Source organism: Mizuhopecten yessoensis, unplaced genomic scaffold (assembly GCF_002113885.1).
Source record: "Mizuhopecten yessoensis strain PY_sf001 unplaced genomic scaffold, ASM211388v2 scaffold11159, whole genome shotgun sequence".
Classification (NCBI taxonomy): Eukaryota; Metazoa; Mollusca; class Bivalvia; order Pectinida; family Pectinidae; genus Mizuhopecten; species Mizuhopecten yessoensis.
The window spans coordinates 494,678-522,256 of record NW_018408909.1 but is presented as its reverse complement, the minus strand read 5'-3'; the positions used below and the strand labels follow the sequence as shown (position 1 = coordinate 522,256).

The following is a 27,579-nucleotide window of genomic DNA, read 5'->3' as shown; positions in this document are numbered from 1 at the left end:
GATGAGATGATCAAGTGATATTTTCTCATAGAAAAAACCAGAAGGTATTTCTAGCTTTGTACATCATCTCAGAGCTACATTATAACTACAGAGACTGATCAAACATACACAACATGTCTGAGGCTACACACCACCTTATTGTCTACATATCTGTTTATATATACAGTATCATCACTGATCAAACATACACAACATGTCTGAAGCTACACACCATCTTATTGTCTACATATCTGTTTATTTATACAGTATCATCACTGATCAAACATACACAACATGTCTGAGGCTACACACCACCTTATTGTCTACATATGTTTATATCTACAGTATCATTACTGATCAAACATACACAACATGTCTTAGGCTACACACCACCTTATTGTCTACATATCTGCTTATATCTACAGTATCATCACTGATCAAACATACACAACATGTCTGAAGCAACACCATCTTATTGTCTACATATGTTTATATCTACAGTATCATTACTGATCAAACATACACAACATGTCTGAAGCTACACACCACCTTATTGTCTACATATCTGTTTATATATCTACAGTATCATCACTGATCAAACATACACAACATGTCTGAAGCTACACACCACCTAATTGTCTACATATCTGATTATATATACAGTATCATCTTTGTTATTCACTGCATAATATCAATTCAAGAAACTAAGGTTAACACCTCAACACTAGATTACAATATGATAACTCATACACTCATCCTTACCTGCAACAAGATTCAATACATCAAACAATCATTAAAATGAATTAACGGTATACACATTATAAAAGTAAACCCACTCTCTATTATCAATCTGATTACTGCAGAGTATCTGTCCACCATTAGGAATCCGTTAGTGATATTAATAGCACTCAGATCAAGTCATGTGACATCTTATAATTACCCATCCTCATCGGTGTCATCTTCGTCAGAGGAGGAGGATAACGGGGGCCGTGGGGGAACATTTATTAGGGGAGGGGCAGCTGGGGGTCCATAATTGGGTTCATTTCCAGTCTGTAGGTAGTAACTGGACAATTTGTTCTTTTTTGGTTTCTTTGGTTTAGGGGGTGGGGGAGGAGGAGGGGACGGAGAGGGTGCAGGGGGTTCTACCACTGGCACAGGTTCTGGGGGAGGGCTAAGTGAAAGAAATGTGCAAAACAGAAAAAGATGAAATCATTTTATCTGTGTATTAATTTATTCAACAAGGTGTAGAAGAAATTATGTCAACACCAAATTCCCAGTAACATATGATAATGTTGTACTTAACTCAGAGTTGTCACACTGTTACAGCTGTCAGTGACTATTCATGGAGTAGTTACATCAAAAATTACATAGAATTCTAGGTAAACTCAGTACATGTAGTAGAAAAGAAAAAAAAAATGATAATTTCAGATAAAAAAAATATATGTGAATCAATTTAATACATATTATTTATATTCATAATTTACTACATGACTCTAGTAAAATAAAATACCAGGTACAACATATACAAGATCAAACATCCACATAGTGTTGTTGGGTATTTGGTGGTTCTAGTAAATCAACAACATGAAAAGTTAAATTATCTATAAAAAAAAAGGAGTGAAACATACATAACAAAAGGTGAATGTTAAAATAAAAAAGGGAGAAATTAAGGAAATGAGACAGCTTGATATGAATGTGCTACTCTTCATATAGTTCTATCAATTGACTGTTGACTGTAGTTAGGAATCCCACTTCCTGACACTGATTTATAAAACTCATTCTCAACCTCCCATTTCAGTCTATTGTATCTAGTTTATTCTTCTGGGAATTACCGAAACATTCAAAAACAGGATTTTTCTACTTTCAAGATCAATTTCAAGATCTGTCATTTAAAGATATCTCCCCTTTTTTCCATACTTCCCATACGTCACCAAAAGGTGCAATTACATGTATGTCAACAAACTAACGAACATTTTTCTCAAATACTCTCACCGTTAGACTGTATCTTATGTGCAAATCACTTCAGAATCATATCTACAATCATCAATTAAGAGTTGAAATATGTAAAGCAATGTTAAAGGAGTATTTAAAGATATATATTGGACTAATATACATATTTTCTAAAATAGGTTCCACTCCTCTGCTCATGGTTGGGACATTACCTTTATTTTTTACAAAACTGAATCTCTTATTTTATTTAAAATATGTCTGTCCCTATTTAGGAATAGTCTTTGTTTAGATTTCCCCTATTTCCCCAATCTGGCCTATCTCTCTGGGTCCAGGCGAGCAGTTAACACCCCTTGTAGCAACTATGGACCAGAAGACAAACGATTCCACAAACTGCAACAGCAAAAGCTCTTTTGGTCCTCAAACAATTTATCTTACAATGAAAGGCATCTATATATGTGAAAAATACCAAAATATTATTTCTGCAAATCAATTCACATTTTCTATTAAACAATATTTTATGCATTTGAAACAGGAGGAGAAAAGTTAAAGGAATACAAACTACAAAAAAGTATAAACATGGGAAAATACCAGTAAGCACCAAGAAACAACAAGAGTTTTAACTAACTGACATCCTACCTTTCCTTGCGTTCCTTGCCCAGCTGTTCCCGATAGTCCTCTATCTGCTTGTTGAGTTGAGCCATCACTGCCCTGAAATAAACATTGAAATACTGCATAGCAATTGTTGTTCTTTTGAGAAAATCTGATGTGTATAGTATTAGCATATTCCAGGCTGCTTATTTCTATGTATTTCATTATTTTTATAAGGACGTGATTTGTCTGGAAGTATATCTCACTTACCTGTGGGACTCATCTAGGTTCTCTATCTGGTCGTGCATTTCAACGTTTTCTGCTTGCATCCTACCCATCTCCTCAGCCTTCATGGCCAGTGCTCGCTTCTCTGCCTGCAGCCTGAGTATACACATTATGTAAATCAGAGCTAGTACAAACATAAAGTGTTAATTCAGTCAACTGTGTATAGGGTGTGCTTTGGTTACTCAATGGATTTTGAATTTTGATAACACCAGAACAAAATTAAGATTCACTTTTGGTTGCGTTAGATGTAAAGATGGTTTTCATGTCTAGCACTGGGCTTCACAAAAGTACCACATCTAACTTATTCATAATGTATTTCACATATAAACATGTGATGTTGATACAGATGTAGACAATCTAGCACTGGGCTTCACAAAAGTACCACATCTAACTTATTCATAATGTATTTCACATATAAACATGTGACGTTGATACAGATGTAGACAATCTAGCACTGGGCTTCACAAAAGTACCACATCTAACTTATTCATAATGTATTTCACATATAAACATGTGACGTTGATACAGATGTAGACAATCTAGCACTGGGCTTCACAAAAGTACCACATCTAACTTATTCATAATGTATTTCACATATAAACATGTGATGTTGATACAGATGTAGACAATCTAGCACTGGGCTTCACAAAAGTACCACATCTAACTTATTCATAATGTATTTCACATATAAACATGTGATGTTGATACAGATGTAGACAATCTAGCACTGGGCTTCACAAAAGTACCACATCTAACTTATTCATAATGTATTTCACATATAAACATGTGATGTTGATACAGATGTAGACAATCTAGCACTGGGCTTCACAAAAGTACCACATCTAACTTATTCATAATGTATTTCACATATAAACATGTGATGTTGATACAGATGTAGACAATCTAGCACTGGGCTTCACAAAAGTACCACATCTAACTTATTCATAATGTATTTCACATATAAACATGTGATGTTGATACAGATGTAGACAATCTAGCACTGGGCTTCACAAAAGTACCACATCTAACTTATTAATAATGTATTTCACATATAAACATGTGATGTTGATACAGATGTAGACAATCTAGCACTGGGCTTCACAAAAGTACCACATCTAACTTATTCATAATGTATTTCACATATAAACATGTGATGTTGATACAGATGTAGACAATCTAGCACTGGGCTTCACAAAAGTACCACATCTAACTTATTCATAATGTATTTCACATATAAACATGTGATGTTGATACAGATGTAGACAATCTAGCACTGGGCTTCACAAAAGTACCACATCTAACTTATTCATAATGTATTTCACATATAAACATGTGATGTTGATACAGATGTAGACAATCTAGCACTGGGCTTCACAAAAGTACCACATCTAACTTATTAATAATGTATTTCACATATAAACATGTGATGTTGATACAGATGTAGACAATCTAGCACTGGGCTTCACAAAAGTACCACATCTAACTTATTCATAATGTATTTCACATATAACTATGTGATGTTGATACAGATGTAGACAATCTAGCACTGGGCTTCACAAAAGTACCACATCTAACTTATTAATAATGTATTTCACATATAAACATGTGATGTTGATACAGATGTAGACAATAGATAATTTAACCCAGGGCTACCTGGAGATTCATAATATACATTTTGTTATAATGTACATTTATCTCAAGTCCCTCTTTGAGGTCTATTACAAGGTTTCCTGACTAGTAGTGAATCGAAATTGTGCTTATAATTACTTTGATATACACTGTACACATATGTACTCAAACTTAATTGATAAACATTGCACACATAGGTACTCAAATTTTATTGATAAACAATGTATTTATATGTACTCAAACTTAATTGATAAACACTGCACACCTAGGTACTCAAACTTAATTGATAAACAATGTATTTATATGTACTCAAATTTAATTGATAAACACTGTATTTATATGTACTCAAACTTAATTGATATACACTGTACTTCAATATATGTACTCAAGTTATTATACACTCCATGTACTTTCACTGATATATGATAGTTGTATAATACTTACTCATCGTTTAGGTCAGAGACATTTTCAGCATCTACCTGTCTTACTTTCATCTTTTGTTCCAGATCTGAAAGTTAACACACAATATCTCAAGTTAACTTTGTGTATAGTATAAAACCTGTGCACAGCTTAACCTAGATCCTGTACACAACTTAACCTAGATGCTGTACACAGCTTAACCTAGATCCTGTACACAGCTATCCTGTACACAACTTAACCTAGATGCTGTACACAACTTAACCTCGATCCTGTACACAGCTTAACCTATCCTGTACACAGCTTAACCTAGATCCTGTACACAGCTTAACTTAGATCCTGTTCACAGCTTAACCTATCCTGTACACAGCTGAACCTAGATCCTGTACACAGCTTAACCTGTCCTGTACACAGCTTAACCTAGATCCTGTACACAGCTTAACCCCGATCCTGTACACAGCTTAACCTCGATCCTGCACACAGCTTAACCTCCATCCTGTACACAGCTTAACCTAGATCTTGTACACAGCTTAACCTAGATCCTGTACACAGCTTAACTTAGATCCTGTTCACAGCTTAACCTATCCTGTACACAGCTCAACCTAGATCCTGTACACAGCTTAACCTAGATCTTGTACACAGCTTAACCTAGATCCTGTACACAGCTTAACTTAGATCCTGTACACAGCTTAACCTATACTGTACACAGCTTAACCTAGATCCTGTACACAGCTATCCTGTACACAACTTAACCTAGATGGTGTACACAACTTAACCTCGATCCTGTACACAGCTTAACCTATCCTGGACACAGCTTAACCTAGATCCTGTACACAGCTTAACTTAGATCCTGTTCACAGCTTACCCTATCCTGTACACAGCTGAACCTAGATCCTGTACACAGCTTAACCTATCCTGTACACAGCTCAACCTAGATCCTGTACACAGCTTAACCTAGATCTTGTACACAGCTTAACCTAGATCCTGTACACAGCTTAACCTAGATCTTGTACACAGCTTAACCTAGATCCTGTACACAGCTTAACCTAGATCCTGTACACAATGTCATGTTCAGACCTATTTGTCTTGCATTTACTGCATACTGCATCTAAGCTGATCATTGACTTGTATTGAAGCCTACAATTAAGTCTACAACATCAAACCTTACCTAAATGTAATTCCATCTTCAGTCCTTGTAGCCTCATACTCTTCTCTTCCTCCCTCTCACTTTCATACTTCATCTATTAAATCAATATTACATGTGATATTAATTATTACAATACAGGAGACAGGGCCCCACAATAGATACTTTAGTAACACTAGAGTATTATACTTATATTTACTGTATAACACTAGAGTATTATACTTATATTTACTGTATAACACTAGAGTACTATACTTATATTTACTGTATAACACTAGAGAATTATACTTATATTTACTGTATAACACTTATATGTTGTGGAGCAACCAAGAAAACCATGAACATTTATACACAACAAGCATTTTATGTTATATAGTAATTTGTTTCCCTTCCGCTAAAAAAAAAAGTTAGGACTTTTACAGCATGTACAAATGTAAATTGATCTAGCAAATCTACTCCAGAAACAGCGAAAGTTTGACCCTGTAATGTTAAAGTGCCATAGAGTATTTAACTATAGAGAAATGGATAAAATACAACACTACTACGACTGTTAAGGCTCTTATCTGATTTTTCTTCCTTTCTAATATAACATTACAAAAATAAAATGTCATTTACAAGAAGAGCAATATTGATTTAGTATGAAAGTATGTGTGAAATTGGAATTCGATCATTATGTATAATGAAATGTATATGTTATTGTAATATTAAAAATACCTTGAAAATAAAAAAAAAATAAAAAAAAGACTGTCAAGGTTACTAGTGATGATCAAAAACATACAAAAATTTCAGTTTTGGGAAAAAACTTACCTTTTCTACTTTTTTCCGTAGCTGCTTTTCATTATCTTCAAAATCTTGTTGAGATTGCATATCTTCCTTGATTATTGCATTGCTGTAGGAAAATGAATACATCTCAACACATGAATTTCACAGTACGTACATATCTAACTGTTAAACAAAAACATCACACAAAATATAATAGCTTCAGGTGCAATATATATACATGTATTTCCCAACAATGTTAAAAGAAAAAAATATCTACACAGGTTTGAAATTTGGTTGTCAAGGATAAATAAAAAGTGTTAAGTATTGGCTGCAGTCATTTTTAAAACTGGCAAAATTTGGAATAGGAAATTAAACAAGTATTTTGCCAATTCTACAACATATGTATGATTTTGTTATTCCCTTACCCCTTATTACGAAGTTCACCGTTTTGCTTGAGTTGTTTCTGGTGTTGAGCATTCAATGCCCTCTCCTGACCTTCCAATTTAGCTTTTGATGTCTCATATTTTCTAAGATCCTAAAAATATAAGTTATTTAAAAAAATTAAAAGAAAACTTGTGCATCAAATATCCATATTATTACTGCAAAATGTACGTTCAGAGTGCGGTTTATTACCAATTCTTTATAAATCAGTATTTATTAAATGAAGTAAATATGTTTTAAATAACACGAAATATGTAATAAAACTGCTATTTTTTCAACTTTCATAATCTTGAAGAGAAACAGACGAATATTTGTAATATCAATTTGTCACAGTATATATACATATATATATGTAATTGACATTTTCTTTATTTAGTTAGTCAGAATCCAGCACAGATAAAAAACATACCCTTCTTATTGATTCAAGTTTCCCCTCACTCTCCAGTAACTGTTCATGGACAACATCAAGTTCCCTAAAAAGTGATTGTTGAAATAAGATTTTATTTTGGATAAATTAAATACATGCAATAAATTAAAGGAAATCGAACATGTACCTGGATAAGAACATTATGCAGCATGGCTATGTAACACCAGTCCTAAATCACTGTTACTTAACATTTTCTTCAGGTTAGTAGGTAAAGATTGTATACAGGTTTATATGGTAAAGATTGTATACAGGTTTATATGGCACATTCAGCTGTTTATTTGTGACATTTTGATGAATCTATGTATTTATTTTTTTGTGTAATAACCCACGTTTATGACCTATCAGCCCTGTGATTGGTTGCAAGTTTCACTTGTTACGTCACACTTAGGACAAGTACGTCACGTCACAGACTTACACACTGGAGTCAAAAAGGCGGCTTTTCACATTTCAAGGTTGCATGAAATTTTTCGTTTTACACAAATAAATGCCACAAATCTTTATTATGTGATAAAAGGGATATTACACTCATTTTCATTTCATATGAAATTTATGAAACTTGTCACGAATTTTTCATTTTAGCTCACTAGAGGCTGTTTAATCGAAAAATTCTTAGACTCCTTTCATAAGTCTCATATGAAATGAAAACTCATGCATGATCCTATATATATTTTTATACTCTGTCACCTTCATCAGATGAAAATACTGTATACGGATACTTAACATACCTATATCCAATGTTAGTGCATGAGTCGGTAGATCTACAGAGAAGCTATATAATATCTGTAAAGTGTTCAGATCTGAATATTTCAATGTACTTACTTCTTCTTTACAATATTCAGTACTCTTTGGTCTTTTGTTTTTTCTGTCGTGTCAGTCTGTGAATTATAGAGGCACCAATGTAAGGTTCTTGACAAATATCTTTGTGTAATAACACAAACATTTTGACATGTATTTTAGTTACTGAATTTTATTCTCCAACACAAAAACTTTAACAATCACATAACATTTATTCCATTGATAATGATATGCATTAAAGGATCTATCATTGTATCCGCTACTAGCAGTACGTTTTATCAACTATCAGCAGCATGAAACATCAGATACTAGCAGTATGTTTTATCAACTATCAGCAGCATGAAACATCAGATACTAGCAGTATGTTCCTTGAACTATTGGTAGTATTGATCAGCAGCTACGTATACCGGCACAATGTATCATCAGCTACGTATACCGGCACAATGTATCATGAGCTAGGTATACCGGCACAATGTATCATCAGCTGCGTATACCGGCACAATGTATAATCAGCTACGAATACCGGCACAATGTATCATCAGCTGCGTATACCGGCACAATGTATCATCAGCTGCGTATACCGGCACAATGTATAATCAGCTACGGATACCAGCACAATGGATAATGAGCTACGTATACCGGCACAACGTATCATCAGCTACGTATACCGGAACAATGTATAATCAGCTACGTATACCAGCACAATGTATCATCAGCTACGTATACCAGCACAATGTATCATCAGCTACGAATACCGGCACAATGTATCATCAGCTATGTATACCAGCACAATGTATCATCAGCTATGTATACCAGCACAATGCATCATCAGCTACGTATACCGGCAAAATGTATCATCAGCTACGTATACCAGCACAATGTATCATCAGCTATGTATACCAGCACAATGCATCATCAGCTACGTATACCGGCAAAATGTATCATCAGCTACGTATACCAGCACACTGTATCATCAGCTATGTATACCAGCACAATGCATCATCAGCTACGTATACCGGCAAAATGTATCATCAGCTACGTATACCGGGACAATGTATCATCAGCTACGTATGCCGGCACAATGTATCATCAGCTACATATACCGGCACAATGTATCATCAGCTGCGTATACCGGCACAATGTATCATCAGATACGTATACCGGCACAATGTATAATCAGCTACGGATACCAGCACAATGTATAATGAGCTACGTATACGGGCACAATGTATAATGAGCTACGTATACCGGCACAATGTATAATCAGCTACGGATACCAGCACAATGTATAATGAGCTACGTATACCGGCACAATGTATCATCAGCTACGTATACCGGCACAATGTATAATGAGCTACGTATACCGGCACAATGTATCATTAGCTACGTATACCGGCACAATGTATAATGAACTACTAGTAGTATGTTTATTCAAATACAAGCAGTATGTATTATCAGCTATACTAGCAGTATGCATATTTATAAACAAGCAGTACATATTATCAGCTACTAGCAGTATGTTTCACCAGCTCCTAGTAGTATATATCATCAGCTACTAGCACAATGTATTACCAGCCACTATATATATAGCTAGCAGTCTGTTACATCAGCTATAATTAGCACATTGTATTATCAGCCACTAGCAGTATGTATCATCAGTTACTAGCAGTATGTTACATCAGCTACTAGCAGTATGTTACAACAGCCACTAGCAGTATGTATCATCAGCTACTAGCAGATTGTTTCAGCAGCTACTAGCAGTATATATGATCACCTATTAGAAGTTTGTATCATCAGCTGTTTGTACAATTAGCTCAGCAGTACATGTTTGTATCATCAGCTATCATTCAGGTTCTCAGAGTTTCAATGAAGCCAATAAACTATGTTTAACAAAGGACACTCACCACAGCCCTCTTCAGTTTCTTTTTTTCTGTCCGTGCTTCTTTCCGCTCAACAATCAGGTCCTCTTTTAGTTGTAAGATTCCATCTTCAAGGTCAACAATCTAAAACATACCATAAACATTGAAATAGCCGACCCCATTTCATGGTGAGGTTATTAACAAAGATCTATTACATTCTGTAGTTAACCATTTAAACTTATATTGAACCTGTTCTTTAATAATGTTCTTTTTTAAATACATGTACAATGTATTACAAATTTGATACTGTATTTATATAATGATGAGTGAAATATGCAGGAATACATGCAGGTTTAAGATACTCACATCCTGATTTGTCTGTCTTACTTTATCCCTTGTTTCATTCAGGGTAATCTGCAAGCTTTCAAAAAAAAATAAAAAACATGTCAATTTTGTTCATAGAGTTTGGTAACATGCCATGTAAAAACACAAAAAAGGTAACAATTACATACATGATATCTGGTCAGATACCATATAATTACAAAGAGACACATGATATATCATTTTTATGTTTAATAACCATAATTATTGTATCTTGCATATTGCTTAGGTGAACTAAATACATACCTGGCCTTTTCAGCCATGCGTTGGTTGAGCTGTGAAATAATTTGCTCATGTTGTTCTTTGACAAGCTCTCTCTGTGGACTGAAAGAGAAAGTATGTGATTAAATTTGAGCATTTTATGATCATTCATAAAATACTGAATGTCATGATCAAAATGTATAAACAGTACATGTATATTGGTAGCATGATGCCCAAAACAAAAACATTAACTTCTCTTAATTAAAAGTATGCAACATAAAATGTGCACCTTGTGTGATAAATTTTGAACATTCTCTACATAAAAAAAGTCAAAACAAAAATATCTGTATGTATACATCTGTATTACAATGTAGAAATGTCCTTAAATATAAATTTGTGGTACAATGTATCTTGTCTTTGGATAATCTAAAGTAGATATTTACATTATAAAGGTATTCTAATATATGAACAGTACCTGTACACATTCTTATAGCAAGCTAATAGCAGTCAACTCACTGTAAAACGGCATTTTGTTTATCCAGCTCTTGCTGTCTTTTTTCAAGATACACTGTATTGTGGCTGATTCCATCCAGTTGTTCCTGTAATTTTTGCAGGACATCAGCATTGGACTGTCTGGCAGACTCAACAGCAGCTACAAATCAGAGCAAAATATATATATATCAATTATAAACCACAAAATAAGATCCCTGTTTGACTTCTTAATTGAAATAAGTTTCAAAAAGACATCTATAGATCAATGTTATTTCATCACTTTTATTAAAGACTATTTCAATGTTATACAGGCTTGTATTCAATCATAATCAATACAAATTAGGATTATTCCAGATTTCAAGGAGTGAAAGTGGTAAGGGGCAGGCAAGGAATTTCTGGATATTTATTTCTGGAATATTCCTTGTTTTATCAGCTTCAGATTTATCTTGTATTCCCTTCTCAACTATATAATTACACAACATTATATTTTACCTTTGATTTCCTTTTTAATTTCTCCTGGCAAGAACTGAAGTTTGTGACGTAGAATACTGGCATGAATTGTTTCTGTTTCAAGTTTTTCATGGACTCGAAATCTTTCCCCTTCCTGAGAAATGAAATGAATGGATAAATAACAAAAAACTGTTGATATTATTTCTTACATATATGGCTTCCTAATATATATGTTCATTATTGTATTGCAAAAATATATTTTTCAATTTAGAAGAATCTTTTCATTAGAAAGAGGCCAAAGGTCAATTTTTCTCTTTTTATTTTACTGAATCAATATTGTACTCTTACAATATTTATAATGATAATGATAATGGTAACAAAAACTGTTTTTCGTACAACCTTAACAATTATTCAGTACATATTAAATAAAGGAAACCTTACTAATGCCTGAATTGCTTCTATGGTTCCATCTATGTTTTGTACATCTTTCTCGATGAATCCAAAATCCTCACTCCTCATGCGGTCAGCTAAAGATGGAATACATATTAACTTGAATATAGTTGCATTCAAATGTGGTTTAAGTGGATAAAAAAACATCTGAAGACTAGAATATGTTAGCATGTATAACATATATATGTTCCTGCTCCCACTTTGACAGTAAAAGCAATGTCTAGCATAAGTCCATTAACAGAAAATATTTTTAACTTAAAAGTATATGTGATTTTGATATATTGGTACGTACCTTCATATTACGTTTGATGACCTTTGGGCTTTAGATATTAGGATAATAGAGCAAAATGCAAAGTCTCAATAAGATATCACACAGACAGACTATTCGACAGAAACGGCACTTAACCAATATTCACTCAGTGTCCAATAACATGTTGCAAGGTACAAAAACATGCAAGTTTATATGCTTAAACTACCATTTCATCAATTAGTTGTGACGATTTCTGAAATACCGCTAAAGTAGACTGTTTCTGTCTATTTGAGTATTTCTCCCTTCTCTTGGAAATGCCTTTCTGTGATATTATAGTACATGTTCAACATATCCTATATTTAGCACATACATTAGCACATATATTGTAATACATCCCATTTTACTCATCACCACAGGTCCTAGTTACAGCGTCTTGAACAACTGCGATCAGAAAATGGTAAAACGTTTTAAACCTTATAAAAACTCCTATGGGAAGAATGAAAAATAGACAATGCTCTGTTCAGCTTATACATGTAAGTCTACGTTTATCTGGATACTGTGGTCCTAAAAGCTACTAATTCCTGTAGGAACTCTATCTAAATCAGAGATTTATAACAATAGAAACTCTATCGTTATATTTTTCTCTGATTTAGATACAGTAGATCTACAGTACCTAGAGTTCCTACAGGAATTAAAAAGCTACATACTGAACTATATTTTCTTCTTCTTCCATACCCTCTTTTCACGCAGGAAATTGAAATAGGAACACCTATACATTACCCAATTCCAAAAGCCGTTCTACTGCGGCATTGACCTCCGTGCTTTCTTTTTTAGCAGACATGACTGGTGATTTGATTCCTGCTATTGACAGTTCATCGACAGGTTCTCTACGCCATTTTGAAACAAACTTGTTGTCAATCGTTTTCAACCTCCGAGTAGAAAGAGTACTGAAACAAGGGAGGTAATTAGCCAAACCAATTTTGATTCATTGTATAATGATATTGATGATCAAGACTTTTGTAAAAATTCCTTAAGCATGAGAATGTATCATTTTGAAGTTAGAAATGTAACATCATACATCATCTAAGAAAATACAAGAAATTATTCATAGAAATAGTAGAACTTATACACCTATAAGTGCATCGTTATGCTTCCATTATAATCATCGACGTACCGTGCAATATTATACACATATCGGTGTAACCAAAAAATAACATCAGTTTAAAAAGACCCTTTCAATTAATTACAATTATGTTCAGAATATTCATCAAGTTTAATATAATGAAATAACTATTAATAACTTTTAAAAGATAAGATCTGTCATGTAGAAGGTCTCATGACAGAAATGTACACCCTTCAGCTGTGAATTAAGGAATACGGTATTTTATTTTAGAATATTTACATCAATCACGGAATTAGATTAGAGCCCGTGCATCAACAGAGATATATAATACGTCGCATGTGTCTCTGTAACAAATATTATAACCCCAATACTGTGCAAGGATAATACTGACATTTCCAAAACAATCCAAAGCAATCTGAACACAACACTGTGAAGTTGAATGAAGGGCTGCCATGGAGCTTGACAAATGCATATTAAAGATACCAACAAAATGCAACTGAAGTTGCATACCAAAACATCTATACTGAATCATGGATGTTAACACAAGCAGGTGCCGTCGGAACATGTCATTCTTTATACGAACAATTAAAAGGACCTTCACCTTTGCACCACTTGACCGTGTTTGATGCTATATCTTTAGACAAAGCAGTATATCGTTTGCTACTTTTAACATTTATCAACATCTAAAATGATACTTTCATGTTATACACCGTAATATATTAGTATGGAGGTTTTTATATTTTCAGAATTTTAAATGATTTCTTCTTCTTTGATTACACCGTGAGGTCCATAGAGAATATCAGTGATATTAACATGGTAGGCCTATAGGTCAAGGGGACGCATTATCACAATCAAATACTCAGATGTTTTTAAGATAGCCAGCTGGACCTAATATTTTGACCTGTTTTACTGATTCACTGGAATTCGGCTATGTTATTCCTAGACAGTGGTTTATTCATTAAAAAAATAACATCGCACGACGTGACGTCAGTTTCTTAGCAATCTAATTCCGTGTTTTAACTTAGCGCTTAAAAAGACCGTATGTTTCCCCGGAACTTTGAACGGTGTTACAATTGTTCATGCAACACCGCCTGCTTACTACATTATCAGAACGCTATAAATCAGTGTGTTTACACGTATCCGAGGAGAGTTTTGCATATTATAACTTAAACTAGGCCTTTCGTAATGTCGGATCGTCCAAATGCGGTGGCTCTAGCCGCGACACTGGCAGGTGTCGCTGTCTTTAAATACACATGTTTAGTTTGGATGTCCAACAAGTATCGAACCAGGCCATTCGAGAAGGTCGGAACTATTTCGGAGCTGTACGTGTTCCCGACCAAATCGCTCGGGGGGCTTCGAGTCGACTCGGCTGATTGCACACCCACTGGCTTAACATTTCAAGGTGTCACAGACAGGTGAGTCATTGAACTTATGTTAGAAGATACAGAGTTATTAAGGCATTATCACTCTTTGTTAAAAAGATGCACTCTTTTTAAAGTATTATCAACATGAATTTCGTTAGAAGATGGACGGTTATTGAAGTATGTAATGATATTTATATCTTCCTTTACGCCCTATAATATATTTATCAAATGCATGTTGACAATGCCAATCAGTAAATTCTCTCATGATATACATGTACATGCGACCTGAGCACGAAGTCGTGTTCTATCTATATGTTATACTCAACAGAGACCAAAATGGCCTGAGAATGATTTACGGAATGATTTACAGCTATAGCCTATATATGATCATACAGAGGATGATCATTGGGAGTGTCGTTTTTACCGAAAGTCGACCTAAACCCCTAAACATGTAAAATTACTCTGAACACCAAAGTTTAGGTCCAAATATAGCTGTAACAAATTATCTGGTCCCTGTGTGTTATATATATATGACCTATTGCAACACCATAAAACAAAAATAAATGACATCACAGATTTCAAGATCATCTAAACACTATACAATGGAGACAATAAACTAGATATTGCACCTAACAGTGTTAGATGGCAGAATTTCAGACTTTTAGGACTAATATTTCCAGTTAATAGCGCCGACTTATACTGTGAACAGACACCGCTGTATGTCTATTCCATTCTTTCTGTTGGAGTTTTGATAAGGTGTGAAATATTTTACAATTTTCTGATAGCAGATGTTTAAGTACAGTGTATAACTAGGACCTATATATTATAAGATATGTTGCAATTCAAATATACTCTAATATCACAGGAAGGTATATATAGATCACGGGAAACTGATGTTATGGGTAAGTACAATCCAACCGTCAATTTGTTAACTTTCCTGTGATTCAACGAAATTGTGTATGCCATAAATTGCGAAATTTGTGCAAATAAAAAATGGAAATGGATGATACAAACATCATAAAGTAGAAAGTTTAGTCCAGACAAAGGGTTCGAACCCGAGACCCTCCGAACTCTAGACAGACGCTCTACCATTGAGCTATCTGAGCCTTTAATTGTTCTGACATAATTCAGGGGCGCAGAGAGCGCTTGCAAGTGGATGCGCACGACATGACGTCACATTACCTTTATTTCCCTTGTTTTTGGTTTATGAGAGAAAAAAAACTGCCCAACACGTGATTATCAATTGTAACTTCAGTAATCCTGACGTTGGAAGGTTTAACCAGAGAATTACACAAGAATATATCAAAATTCTTGACCTCTTTTTACATATCCTCCGTTTGATTTAACCAGAGTTTCCTCTGTCTCTGACACCATGCGTCGACATTTTGACAGATAGTCGTCTTAAGTCTGGTGTCAGGGCCAGAGGAGACTCGAGCTACCATCATTTAACGGGAGTTTAAAGATCGACAAAATCATCGCGCAAAGGATGACGTCATAACGGATACAGTGTGAAATAGCAAATACTGTATCACGTGTACTGCGCGGGAAGATATATTGATACGTGTACAACGCTCGATTGATCAAACTTATATCGGGTCGTTATTGATAGATCACGTGAACTTATTAACGGGAGTAATCAAACTTCTATCGGGTTATAATATATATCACGTACGTGTACTGTACGGGAATGATAGATCATCACCTGTACTGTACATACAGGAATGACCAGGCTTGTATCAAGTTAATAATAAACCACGTGTATCAAAGTTATTTAAGATTAACGATGAAATGCACTGAATCGCTTCATTAATCGCCACAGTATTGTACGATAACGTTTTCTCGTTTCAGACACTGGGCTGTGGCGGCGAGCACGGGAGTTTACGTCACGCAGCGCCAGATCCCTAAGATGGCGCTCATTTCCACCAGTCTACAGGGAGATACTATGCTCCTGGACGCCCCAGGGATGTCCTCCCTCATTATCCCTATCCACCCCAAGCAGGGACCAAAGACATGGGTCTCGAAAATTAAGTACGAATTTATGTTTGCTCTTTGTTCAGAATACAGCTTAAATGTATAAATACTTTGACTTTGACACAATAATCATGAAATATTCAGACAACCAATGCTGTACAATTATTTTTTTTACGTATAAATGTGGAAATCATCGAATAATAATATAGTATTGTTATATGATTTACTACAGAATAAAGGAGGAGTGGTCAACTTCTTTGGACCTCGGTGATGAGGCGGCCAGCTGGATGGACAAGTTTCTTGGCAAGACTGGACTACGTGTTCACTTCTCGTCCCCAGAAATGGACAAGCGTGACGCGTCTAATGTCACAAAACTATGGAAACACAACGCCAAAAAGGGCGACACGGTAATATCGTATCCATTCTAGGGCACGCGCTAGGTCAGATAGTAGCCAAAACACAGGTTATAACAATCACCGCCCCAACCTCTCAGCTTTCCTTGTCGTCCACAGAAACATTAAGTGTAGGACAAGGAAGCCGGGGAGAGATTGGTCCCAACCTACCAGTTTCAGAGTGACATGTCGAATGGCCCATTTACGTTATTTACAAATTCTGTCGGAGAGTAAGAGAGGAACATGATAGATCATTATTCCAGATTTCCATTCCGTGTCTCATACAGTTTTAACTCTGTACATAGTTATGACCGTTTTCGGTAGTTATATCTTTAAAGCAATGTGGGATAGCTTTGTTAAAACAAATTGAGATATTTTGTCAGGAAAAAAAGAAAAATATAGTACTTATTCAGATAGGGTGTTTCATAATGTTAAGACGTCTTAATTTAGAAAAAACTGTATTTACTGAAATTCATAGCTGTCAACCCTCCCTTATTAGGAGGGAGACTCCCTCATTTTGACCAAAAATTATCAATCGCCCTCGAAACTCCTACATTCAAGTGAAACTCACACAAACTCAAAATCTACATCGTTTGGTCAAATGATCTCCTAGTTACTGCAGGGTATGTGTAATGATCATAACAGGTGTGTCTGAATCAAATGGATGCTTTTTGGAGTTATTTTGATGCATAATAAAGGAAAGATAAATTGAGCAAAGCGGTTTTAGTCGCGTTTCACCACTTTCTCCCTCATTGGAAATGCGGAATGTTGGAGATCTCCCTCATTGGAGGTTTCAGAGGTTGACACCTATGATTTTTTTTTCTATTTCATTATAGCTGGCGTTCTCCGACTATTGTGGTTATATGCTAATGACCTCAGCAAGCCTTAACGAGCTCAACAAACGATTGGCTGAGCCAGTGACCATGCTGAACTTCCGGGCGAACATTGTGGTGGACGAATGTCCAGCCTTTGATGAGGTAACTCATACCCCATATTATCAGGGGGCAAATATCGGGCGATGTGGATATTTCGGGAAAGTTTTTGTATTGGTTTGAGAGTTTCGAAAAGTATGCCATACTTATGTTACTCAGATTTAAATGAAATTAATTAAAACGTGTCTGAAATATGATTTGAACATGTTTCGTACATGTGTTTTTCTTGATGTTTACAATAAATCTAAATGTACACGCAATGGATTCCTATATATTGGAAGTCACAGGATCTATACATTGTTAGTAGCAATCACGTTAGTCTAAGAACAACTACCGGATGACACCATGTCATTAATGACACTGTAAGCTATGTTTAGATACATTAACGGTAAATGACCCAATTCATTGTTCTATTTTATGGAATAACCTGTGGGGTTGCTCTTCACTTCCAGGATGATTGGGACGAAGTTAAGATCGGTAAAGCAACATTCAGAAACATCGATGCATGCACAAGGTATGATATACAGCGCAATCATTTTGCGGTTTGCTGTAGACACAAAATTGACAATTTTATATAAAAAAAAAAATACGTAAGTTAAGCGGCGTTCGAACACCATAATTTTAATTTTGAATGAACATAGCATATTTACGGTCATACAGGGTTAAAAAGAGAATCAACACAACGCAAACATGGACAATGAACCCAGCACATTATGTTAACAAGCCAATCAACACCGATATTCACAGCACAATGAGTCCAGTAGAGTCACTGTAAAACATGAACACTATAAGATAACACGTTTGTTTACATGTGTATCCTAGTTACAGTTGTATGAACATGATTTACGATATAACACGTGATTGTCTACAGGTGTATCTTGGTGACGGTAGATCCATTTAAGGGAGAGAAGAGCAAGGATGAGGAACCACTGACCACGCTGAAAAAGTGAGTCTTCTCCTCTTTTGTAGTGAGTTTTGAAATCTCCATAAGCTGGATTATTCATATCCGGTCAAAGTAATACTAGTATGAGAAATAATCCATTACTTAACACAGACATGTAAGTGGAGAAGTGGAAGTTCATGTTCTGAATCCTTCACAGATCGATATCGTGTTCAATATTATATTGGACTGGTCGGAAATGTTTGATATGTCAGTGACATTGAACTTCATGAAAATTTTAATTCTGATGTGAAGTTTCTTTCAAAGTATTTGGTATAAAAAAAAAATTGAAATATTTACTGACAAAAACAAACAGACTTTTGTTGTCAATGTCACATTAAGATGTTTGCCTATGTTCTAGATCACATTATGATGTTCACCTATGTTCTAGCCTGAGTTTCCTCTTGCCCTGACACCAGACTTGGACATTTTGTTAGATATATATATCGATCTGTCAAAATGTCTTAGTCTGATGTCAGGGCCAGAGGAATTTCGGGCTAGTCCACAGTCTTATTTAGTTCAGAGAAAGCTTGATAAACCACAATGATATGTCGTATGATGTTAAAACAAATATGGTTAATATTCCTAGGAGAACAGATAGATGACATCAGGCTGCGCCTCAAAAAGAATTATGTTCTGTGTCTCCCATCTATTCACAGGTTCCGTTTGAAGCCACCTTATGGTCCGAAACCATGCCTGGGAATCCATCTTGCCATGGACCATAATGACACCATACACACTGGTGATGTGGTATACGCAAGGAGGAAGCGGAACTAGATCTAGATAACCGGAAACGGAAATAATAATATAATGATTTCGTTGTTTTGTAAAAGTGAATAATTTTTCAAATATTCTAGAGTGTTACTATATATGTGCAGCACAAATGAATTTACAGGAATGATTGTTTTGTCTTGACTGATACATTTGTGCAATGTCACAAGCAAGATGTAATGAAGTGCCCTTTTTATTTCTTGTTTGAAAAGGAGAACACTATCATATACAATTATAAATCAGTGATGAAATATTTGTTGTGAATGTTATACATTGTTGGAAGAGAGCAAATACATAGGATACATATTTCACGTTCTTACTAACGTGTGTAATTATACATCTGTCACATATCTTTTATATATGAAACTACATATCTGGTATATGAATACACTAATATCATTGTGTATAGATGTGATTACAGGTCTGTCATAAGATCAACCAAATGTTATTACAGATTCCTCACATACCAAAGTATAGATATATATTTACCGAAATTTCATATGATCACACTAATGTTATTCATATCTGTCATAAGATCACATAAATGTAATTCATATCTGACATAAGATCACATAAATGTAATTCATATCTGACATAAGATCACATAAATGTAATAACAGGTCTGTCATATGATTACACAAATGTAATTACAGGTCTGTCATATGATTACACAAATTTATTTACATGTCTGTCATATGATAACACAAATTTAATTACATGTCTGTCATATGATTACACGAATGTAATTACATGTCTGTCATATGATTACACTAATGTAATTACGGTTCTGTCATATGATTACACAAATTTAATTAATACATGTCTGTCATATGATTATACTAATGTAATTACGGTCTGTCTTAAGATTACACAAATGTAGTACGGGTGTGTCATAAGATTACACTAATGTAATTACGGGTCTGTCATATGATTACACTAATGTAATTTCATATCTGTCACACACATTACTATAGATGTAATAACAGATCTGTTTTATGATTACTCTAATATAATTACATATCTGTCACATATCATTGTATCATTTTATAGATGTAATTATAGATAGGTCACATATAATCATACAGATGTAATAAACGAAAGTTCATGAATATAATTACACTAATGTAATTACAAATCGGTCACATCAATATATACTTATGTCATTACAAGTTTGTTATTACTTTAAGTCTTCCGACTTATCAGTTACAATATATATACAGTACAATATAATATATAAAACATATGTTTAATAAAATATGAATTTAGCTCTTATGTCAGCATTACAAGGACATTTCAAAATGAAACGAAATTCAATTTCTACCTCATTCATATTACATAATGTCCACAATCTGTTTCCTCTTTCGATATTGTTTTACCTGCCACATTCAATATTTAATCTGTGTGCTGATAGTCTTATTTTATAAAGATGTTTTACATAATTGATATTGATAGATTTATACAAATAAAATAACAAATATATTGATAAAAGTGCACCTTTTGCAGAGGATGTTATTTTTTCAAGACATTCTTGTTTGAATATACAAAAATATGTATCATTATTTAGACTCGGGGCTTCCCACACATAAGCCAGACCAATTACGTATAATTCTTGCCTCACCTTACTAACCATATATCCTAGTTACATCGTATCTCAGAGTAGCATTATTTTAAAATATAGTTTTCAGAACCTCTTAATTTTATCCAATATTTGAAAATACGAAATTTTCGAACTATATTCATAGGATACCTTCCTAGTTCATAATATGCCATATAATTACCTGCCTTACTATGTAACCTCAAAATCAATTTGCAAAAAAATACATGTAACTTTTCTATATCCGGTGCTGCATGGAAGCCCCATACTTACGTAATTACATATTTGTCTTGGTACGTACTATTTATATAATTTTTTTTTAAATCAGATTATATTTTTGTTATGAATTTCAGGAATATAAAACTCATAAAGATATTTGATTGTTTGTCTGTGATGCAATTTAAGGTCTGAACAATGTGATGTCGTGTGGGGAGGGACGAAGAGAGAGTCCCTTAGCCACATACACCTACATGTAACACCCCATGCTACCGTACGCGTGTCCAGGTTATATTTATCATCGTATAGCATTGCCAATATATAACCCTACCCAATTCAGTTGGCATTATTGGTCTGCTGGATAGCCGAACTACTCGATAGTGAAGCGGAAGTGGGACGACTGGTTCGCCCGTTGTCAGTATAATGTGACCTGGTGGGGTGTCCTGCTGGGTGATACGAACATATCGCAGCCTCCTTATAGGGGAGGCCGTCCCTGTGTGCAAGATGCATGCGTGTGTGTTTTAGAGTACAGAGTACATACCAAAATAAGTTCCCTTGGCCCAGTGGTGCTTCATATCTAATTTGTTTAAAGTATGATTAGTGGTTCAGGAGTCGAATTTTTAAAGGAAAAGGTTTATAGACGAACGACGGACGCACCAGGGAACAATTTCATCCAGGACTAGAGCTAAACATTTACAGACAGTCATGAACAGTGCGAGATGTCTTCAAAGCTGTACAATTATCCTTAGTGATATGCAACAGTGGTTTATATAAATATAGCAAAGTTGGTTCAAATTTTTAATAATTAAAAAGTATATAAAAAACGAACAGAAAGATACAGGATGCTTGTATAAGTATGTGAATTGACCACCGACTCCAGTTAAAAAAATAATAAGTCGACGGACGAAGAAGTACTGATTTGTGCGTTATTTATAATAAAAAAAACACTACCATCTCTGTAACAGCTCCTCTCATGTCTTCAGAATCACATTTTCCACAAGAAATCACATTCCCACAGAACATTATAATATATCGATGGATTTTGGACTATTTTTTCTTGAAATATTGATTGATAGTAGCCTGTCTTGACATCTCCAGTGTTGGAATGGAATCCAAGGTATGAAACACGTTCCACAAAGCATCAAGGTGTTCTCCCGAATCAGAATGGTTTTCAAAAAATCGAATGCATCGAATGGCACAATGCTTCGCCTCTTGTACAGACACATAGTTTGACGTATTACCAGGAAATGACGTTTCTTTCTGCTCATGAGTCTCAAGACATTGACCCTCAAATGACCTTTCACATGATGTCCCTGGATGTGCACTACCTTGCCGTGTACGGAAGGACAACACTGGGACGGGGAATGAGCTGTTCATCTCCGTGTCATGTCCGTCAGGATCGACACAAAGCGAATTAGGAATATCCGAGTCCGATTCCCATTGATTCTGACCTTGACCTTCCTGATCAACGTTCATGTTTCCTGAACATGCAGTGTCGTTACATTCCCCATAATCCCCATCGTTACTACACACTTCCTGTTTGATGACCATACTGTCAGGGGGTGGAGAGTTCGGGTTCGAATCTGACATTTCGGAAGTTTGTGCTACTTTAGTGTTTCGATAATCGCCTAAGAATGACCAGGAATGTGTAACAGTAGGAAACGATTCGTCAACAACTGATTGATCGGCTCCAGAATCAGCAACGTTGTATTGACTGCCACGTGTAAACGCCTCATTCCCCTCCAATAAACTGAGGTCCATACTACTTCCTGTGTCAAACTCCATCAAGGACAGTCTGCGGGCGATTTCTTTACCATCCTTGGTGTTTAGTCCTTGTCGCTTCTTAAATTTTATTAACCAGCCTTTGGAATACGAAAACGACTGGTCAATATTTAAAATCGATCCTATTTGTCTTGCGTTGTCCAGAATAAACTTGTCAGTGAAAACTAGTTTAGGATGACATTTTCGTAAATTTGCAAGCCATTTCACAAGCTCAGTCTCTAGCTTTCGATGGCGTCCGCCTCTGCTTCTCAGCAAGTCCTCTTGGTCTGGAGTGATATTCAGCCACTTCTCTTTCTGTCGAATAATATCACTCAAAGTTGAACGTCCGATTTTCAAGTTCCATTTACCTAAGCAATGTTTTGCCAACTCGTCGTACGTAATTTTAGGATGATACTGTTTGTAGACACATATTTCACGTTTATGTTTGGCCGTGATCTCCACCCTATTACGTTTTGCTGGTTTTGTAGCCCCAGCGTTCAGTGATGGTAAAGTCCCCAACCGTACTTCGTTGTTGACCTTATGCATGGCTTTGGCCAATTTCTTACGAAGGTTACGATCAGCTGTTACAGCTGTGGATTTTGTGTCGTTTTTGTCAGTGATCGTTGTGGATGTTGTGTCGGTATTGTCAGTGATCGCTGTAGATGTTGTGTCGTTATCACCAGTGACTGATATTAACGATTCTGTCGTGTTCTCAGTATCCTCTGCTGGCGACGGAACCTTGTCATCGTTGTCTGAGCTCGGTGATTCACTCGTGTGGTCTGACAAAGCCGTGAATGAAGCAATATTAGTGTCTGAAAAACTCCTTTTCTCTTCTTCCGCCATATTCATTTGACCGGTAGCACAAATTCACCTTCAAACTCCCAATTTTAACTCGTCATGCATGCTTTCAACGTGTCAAATAAGTCCAATGAATACATACTTTATAACTTCAATGTATACCATTACTCACGTTAAATATGCAGATCCGATAACCTATCAGATGTCTGGGACATTGTCTGAATTTGTACACATCAGTTCGTACACTTGTGTTTCTCTTCCGGTTTATGATCCATTAGCGCATGCGTTTTGCAGCATTATCGGAACGTCGGATTATAGTAACCGGGGTCTATTTATAGCTCCACGACAACAAATAGCTCTCACTGTAACATTACGAGCAGACGACAAAGGCTATGTATACGCACGTTTACACCACCAAGGACAGTGGGTGGGTAGATTATACCCAATGACAACTTTCCAAGCAGATACATTGAATTTATTTAAACGTTTTTCACAAATGAACGGGAAACTGTAGTAAAGCACAAGCCTCTGATCCTTACTATGATATGTTTTTTATAAGTAGGCATATAGGGATGATATGTAGTCAAATACAATGATATTTGAAATGACGTCCCAATCGGCCAATGAATGAGATGAAATAAGCTTTTACCAGATTAACTCAGAAGTTCACATTGTATACATTAGTTTAAACGGACGGCAGTCGGTTCACAACAGTGTCCTCGACACAACTCCGTATACACACACGCTGTATATGTGCACGCTTACGTACTCTGCCATTTAATTCCCACACATGTATATATACGCATGCGCTATATCAGCATACGCTGTAAACTGCCCGGAGTCATGGTGGAGCTGCTCATATGCATGTTGTGAACGTAACTTAATTCGTGGGTTACAGTAATTCATTGTGTCAGTGTAACTGAATTTCGAGTTGCGTGTTTGTTTGAGCGGTATGGAAAGTCTTGAGGAAGAGCCGTATTCAACCGAAGAACAAACTAGGTCACATTCCGATATAAGGACAATGGCGGACGAGGTTCACTGTTATCAGCGCAACGACGCAACCATGCACTATACGTCTGGATTGTCAACAGAGAAAATCAAACGAACCCGTGTTGGCCTTACAGCTAGACACAAAAGGGAGATTTGTCTGTATAAACAATTTAACCCGAAAGCAACACAGGAAAATCTTGTCCAGTTTTGTAAAGACAAATGGAATTTGCCGGCTGGAAGGACAACCCTAGGGGAGATACTTCGCCAGAAGGATAAATGGTTGAGTATCACACCTGACCAGGAAGAGATGAGGAGAAGTAGGGGTGGACGACACAACAAATTGGAAATGGAACTTTTTAAGTGGATATCGGCTCAAAGGAAAATCGACACATCGATTACTTTATCGGATCAAATGATCATCGAACATGCCAAAATCCTCGGAGAGGAATTACATATTGATCAGTCGTTTTCGTATTCTAACGGTTGGTTATTCAAATTCAAGAAACGCCATGGGATTAAAAGCAGGGGCACCACAGGACGGTTCCAGATTTTAGAGGACTGCTACTCATATAACGATCGCAACCCTGGAGTGGCATTTAATAGAAAGTTCCCCGATTATTCTGGTTCTGATTCTGAAACAATGCTTCATGGTACACAGAACATGTTTACTAACGTTTATGATTCCAATGTAAACGAGTCTGGAATCATGGATCAATCCCAATTTTATCCTCCCTATATGAACATATATGGGCAAAAAGAAAGCGTTAGTGACAGTTCTCAATCACAAGCCATATCCCCTTCCGCTGTACCCACTGAAATGATAATTAAGGAGGAATATGTCTCCGACAACGAAAACAGCAACGACTACTATGACGTAAACGAGGCTGACGAAAGTGGCAATTCCGTTCAAACCAGTGTTACCCATTCTCCTTTGCTGCAATTAGAGTGCGAAAACGAGGCGCACGGTACATCAAGGCGACAATACGTTCCAAAGGAAAAAGACAATTCAGAATGCTCAAGTCATCAGAGACGTCCTCATCGTACAATCCTGCCTATATCAACAAAGCGCATCATTACAGCTTCAGAAGCGAAGCATGGTGCTCTGTTGTGTATCCGTTATCTGGAACAGCATCCCGATCTGGGGGAACACCTTGACACGGTGTGGGAGGTACACGACGATATCGAGGCACACCACAAGGGGGTGATGACAAACCAAAGGACAATCACAGACTACTTCCGCCAGAACAGGACTCGTTCTGATATCAGATTATAATTGTGGTAAAAAGGACAAATATATACTTACAATATTTCTCTGTTACACTGCAGTGTACTGCAGAATTTTACGGAGGAAAGAAGGATAGAAAGAATAGATGATATGCTTTCTTTCTTATACTTTAATTCGTCAGTAAATGTATGTAGAATAGTTTATTAGAGATAAAATCTAGTGAGATGTTGTACAGATTAAAATATAGCATCAAAATATAATGTAAATGGTGTACGGGATGCGACATTAGCTTTAAAAAGTAGTTTTCATGTTTATCAAAGTATGTATGATTATTAGCGAGCAAATGAGCTGCTATAAACACAAGAAATAAAGACTGGAAAGAGGCAATAGACACACGTGTTTATCGATTAAATTTGGAATGTACATTGCACATAATTTGCTGCTAAATTTACGTTGTAAAAATATGCACATTTTTGTATATATATATGTATAAAATGTTGAACTAACAAATGACATTAAACATTAAACTTGCTTGTTTAAATGGTATGTTTTTTTGTCTATTTTCCCCAACATATCAGGTTGTTATAACTAACAGAAATCGAGTATACTCAAAAATTCTGTTCTCGTCTCATCTTGATTTCAAAAACTGATTTTTTTTAATGTAAGGATATTTAAGAGTTTTATGAAGAAACCGTACACAGTCAGACCACACAAAACGGTGTGTTGTAGAGGACTAACCTATAATTAGCGAAGACACCGAAAGGAAGAAGACATTGACTTTCCCTACCAATATAATTTAACGTTACATAAGTATATAACCCCCACCGGACATACATATATAACGGTCTGAGAAAAACAACTGGAGTCAATTACTTAAGTAACTAACAAAAGAAAGAAATCAAGAATTTAGCTTAACAAAGCATTATTTTTTATCTATAGAAGACCGACTGCAAAATCGTTGGACTATCCTTGCAAAACTAAGGTAGTCTGAGGACAGTGAAA

General features: G+C 35.6%; 3 protein-coding genes across 5 annotated transcripts in view; 2 read left to right on the top strand and 1 right to left on the bottom strand.

Moving 5' to 3' along the window:
- Positions 1 to 14,799, bottom strand: part of LOC110467077 (uncharacterized protein DDB_G0284459-like) — a 28,800-nt gene extending 14,001 nt beyond the window's left edge. The window contains exons 1-17 of one of the 3 annotated variants that reach the window (XM_021523980.1): positions 14,723 to 14,799; positions 13,281 to 13,447; positions 12,242 to 12,327; positions 11,843 to 11,954; positions 11,375 to 11,510; positions 10,904 to 10,981; positions 10,643 to 10,697; positions 10,322 to 10,420; positions 8,442 to 8,497; positions 7,605 to 7,668; positions 7,180 to 7,289; positions 6,800 to 6,881; positions 6,017 to 6,089; positions 4,876 to 4,939; positions 2,788 to 2,898; positions 2,566 to 2,637; positions 920 to 1,150 (exon numbers count right to left, since the gene is read on the bottom strand). In XM_021523980.1, the coding sequence (XP_021379655.1) occupies positions 920 to 1,150; positions 2,566 to 2,637; positions 2,788 to 2,898; positions 4,876 to 4,939; positions 6,017 to 6,089; positions 6,800 to 6,881; positions 7,180 to 7,289; positions 7,605 to 7,668; positions 8,442 to 8,497; positions 10,322 to 10,420; positions 10,643 to 10,697; positions 10,904 to 10,981; positions 11,375 to 11,510; positions 11,843 to 11,954; positions 12,242 to 12,327; positions 13,281 to 13,447; positions 14,723 to 14,781 (1,655 nt within the window). In that variant the 5' untranslated portion in view covers positions 14,782 to 14,799. The remainder of the gene's footprint in view (positions 1 to 919; positions 1,151 to 2,565; positions 2,638 to 2,787; positions 2,899 to 4,875; positions 4,940 to 6,016; positions 6,090 to 6,799; positions 6,882 to 7,179; positions 7,290 to 7,604; positions 7,669 to 8,441; positions 8,498 to 10,321; positions 10,421 to 10,642; positions 10,698 to 10,903; positions 10,982 to 11,374; positions 11,511 to 11,842; positions 11,955 to 12,241; positions 12,328 to 13,280; positions 13,448 to 14,722) is intronic. The other 2 variants (XM_021523978.1, XM_021523979.1) reach the window with 2 other exon arrangements.
- Positions 14,786 to 21,899, top strand: LOC110467078 (mitochondrial amidoxime-reducing component 1-like). Its single transcript, XM_021523981.1, has 7 exons — positions 14,786 to 15,038; positions 16,836 to 17,015; positions 17,191 to 17,365; positions 18,187 to 18,327; positions 18,735 to 18,796; positions 19,154 to 19,228; positions 19,882 to 21,899. The coding sequence occupies exons 1-7, from the start codon at positions 14,809 to 14,811 to the stop codon at positions 19,997 to 19,999; spliced, it is 981 nt and encodes a 326-aa protein (XP_021379656.1). The 5' UTR covers positions 14,786 to 14,808; the 3' UTR covers positions 20,000 to 21,899.
- Positions 21,900 to 25,383: 3,484 nt separating this feature from the next.
- On the top strand, positions 25,384 to 26,625 carry LOC110467102. The gene has a single exon (XM_021524018.1). The coding sequence runs from the start codon at positions 25,384 to 25,386 to the stop codon at positions 26,623 to 26,625; it is 1,242 nt and encodes a 413-aa protein (XP_021379693.1).
- Positions 26,626 to 27,579: the final 954 nt, after the last annotated feature.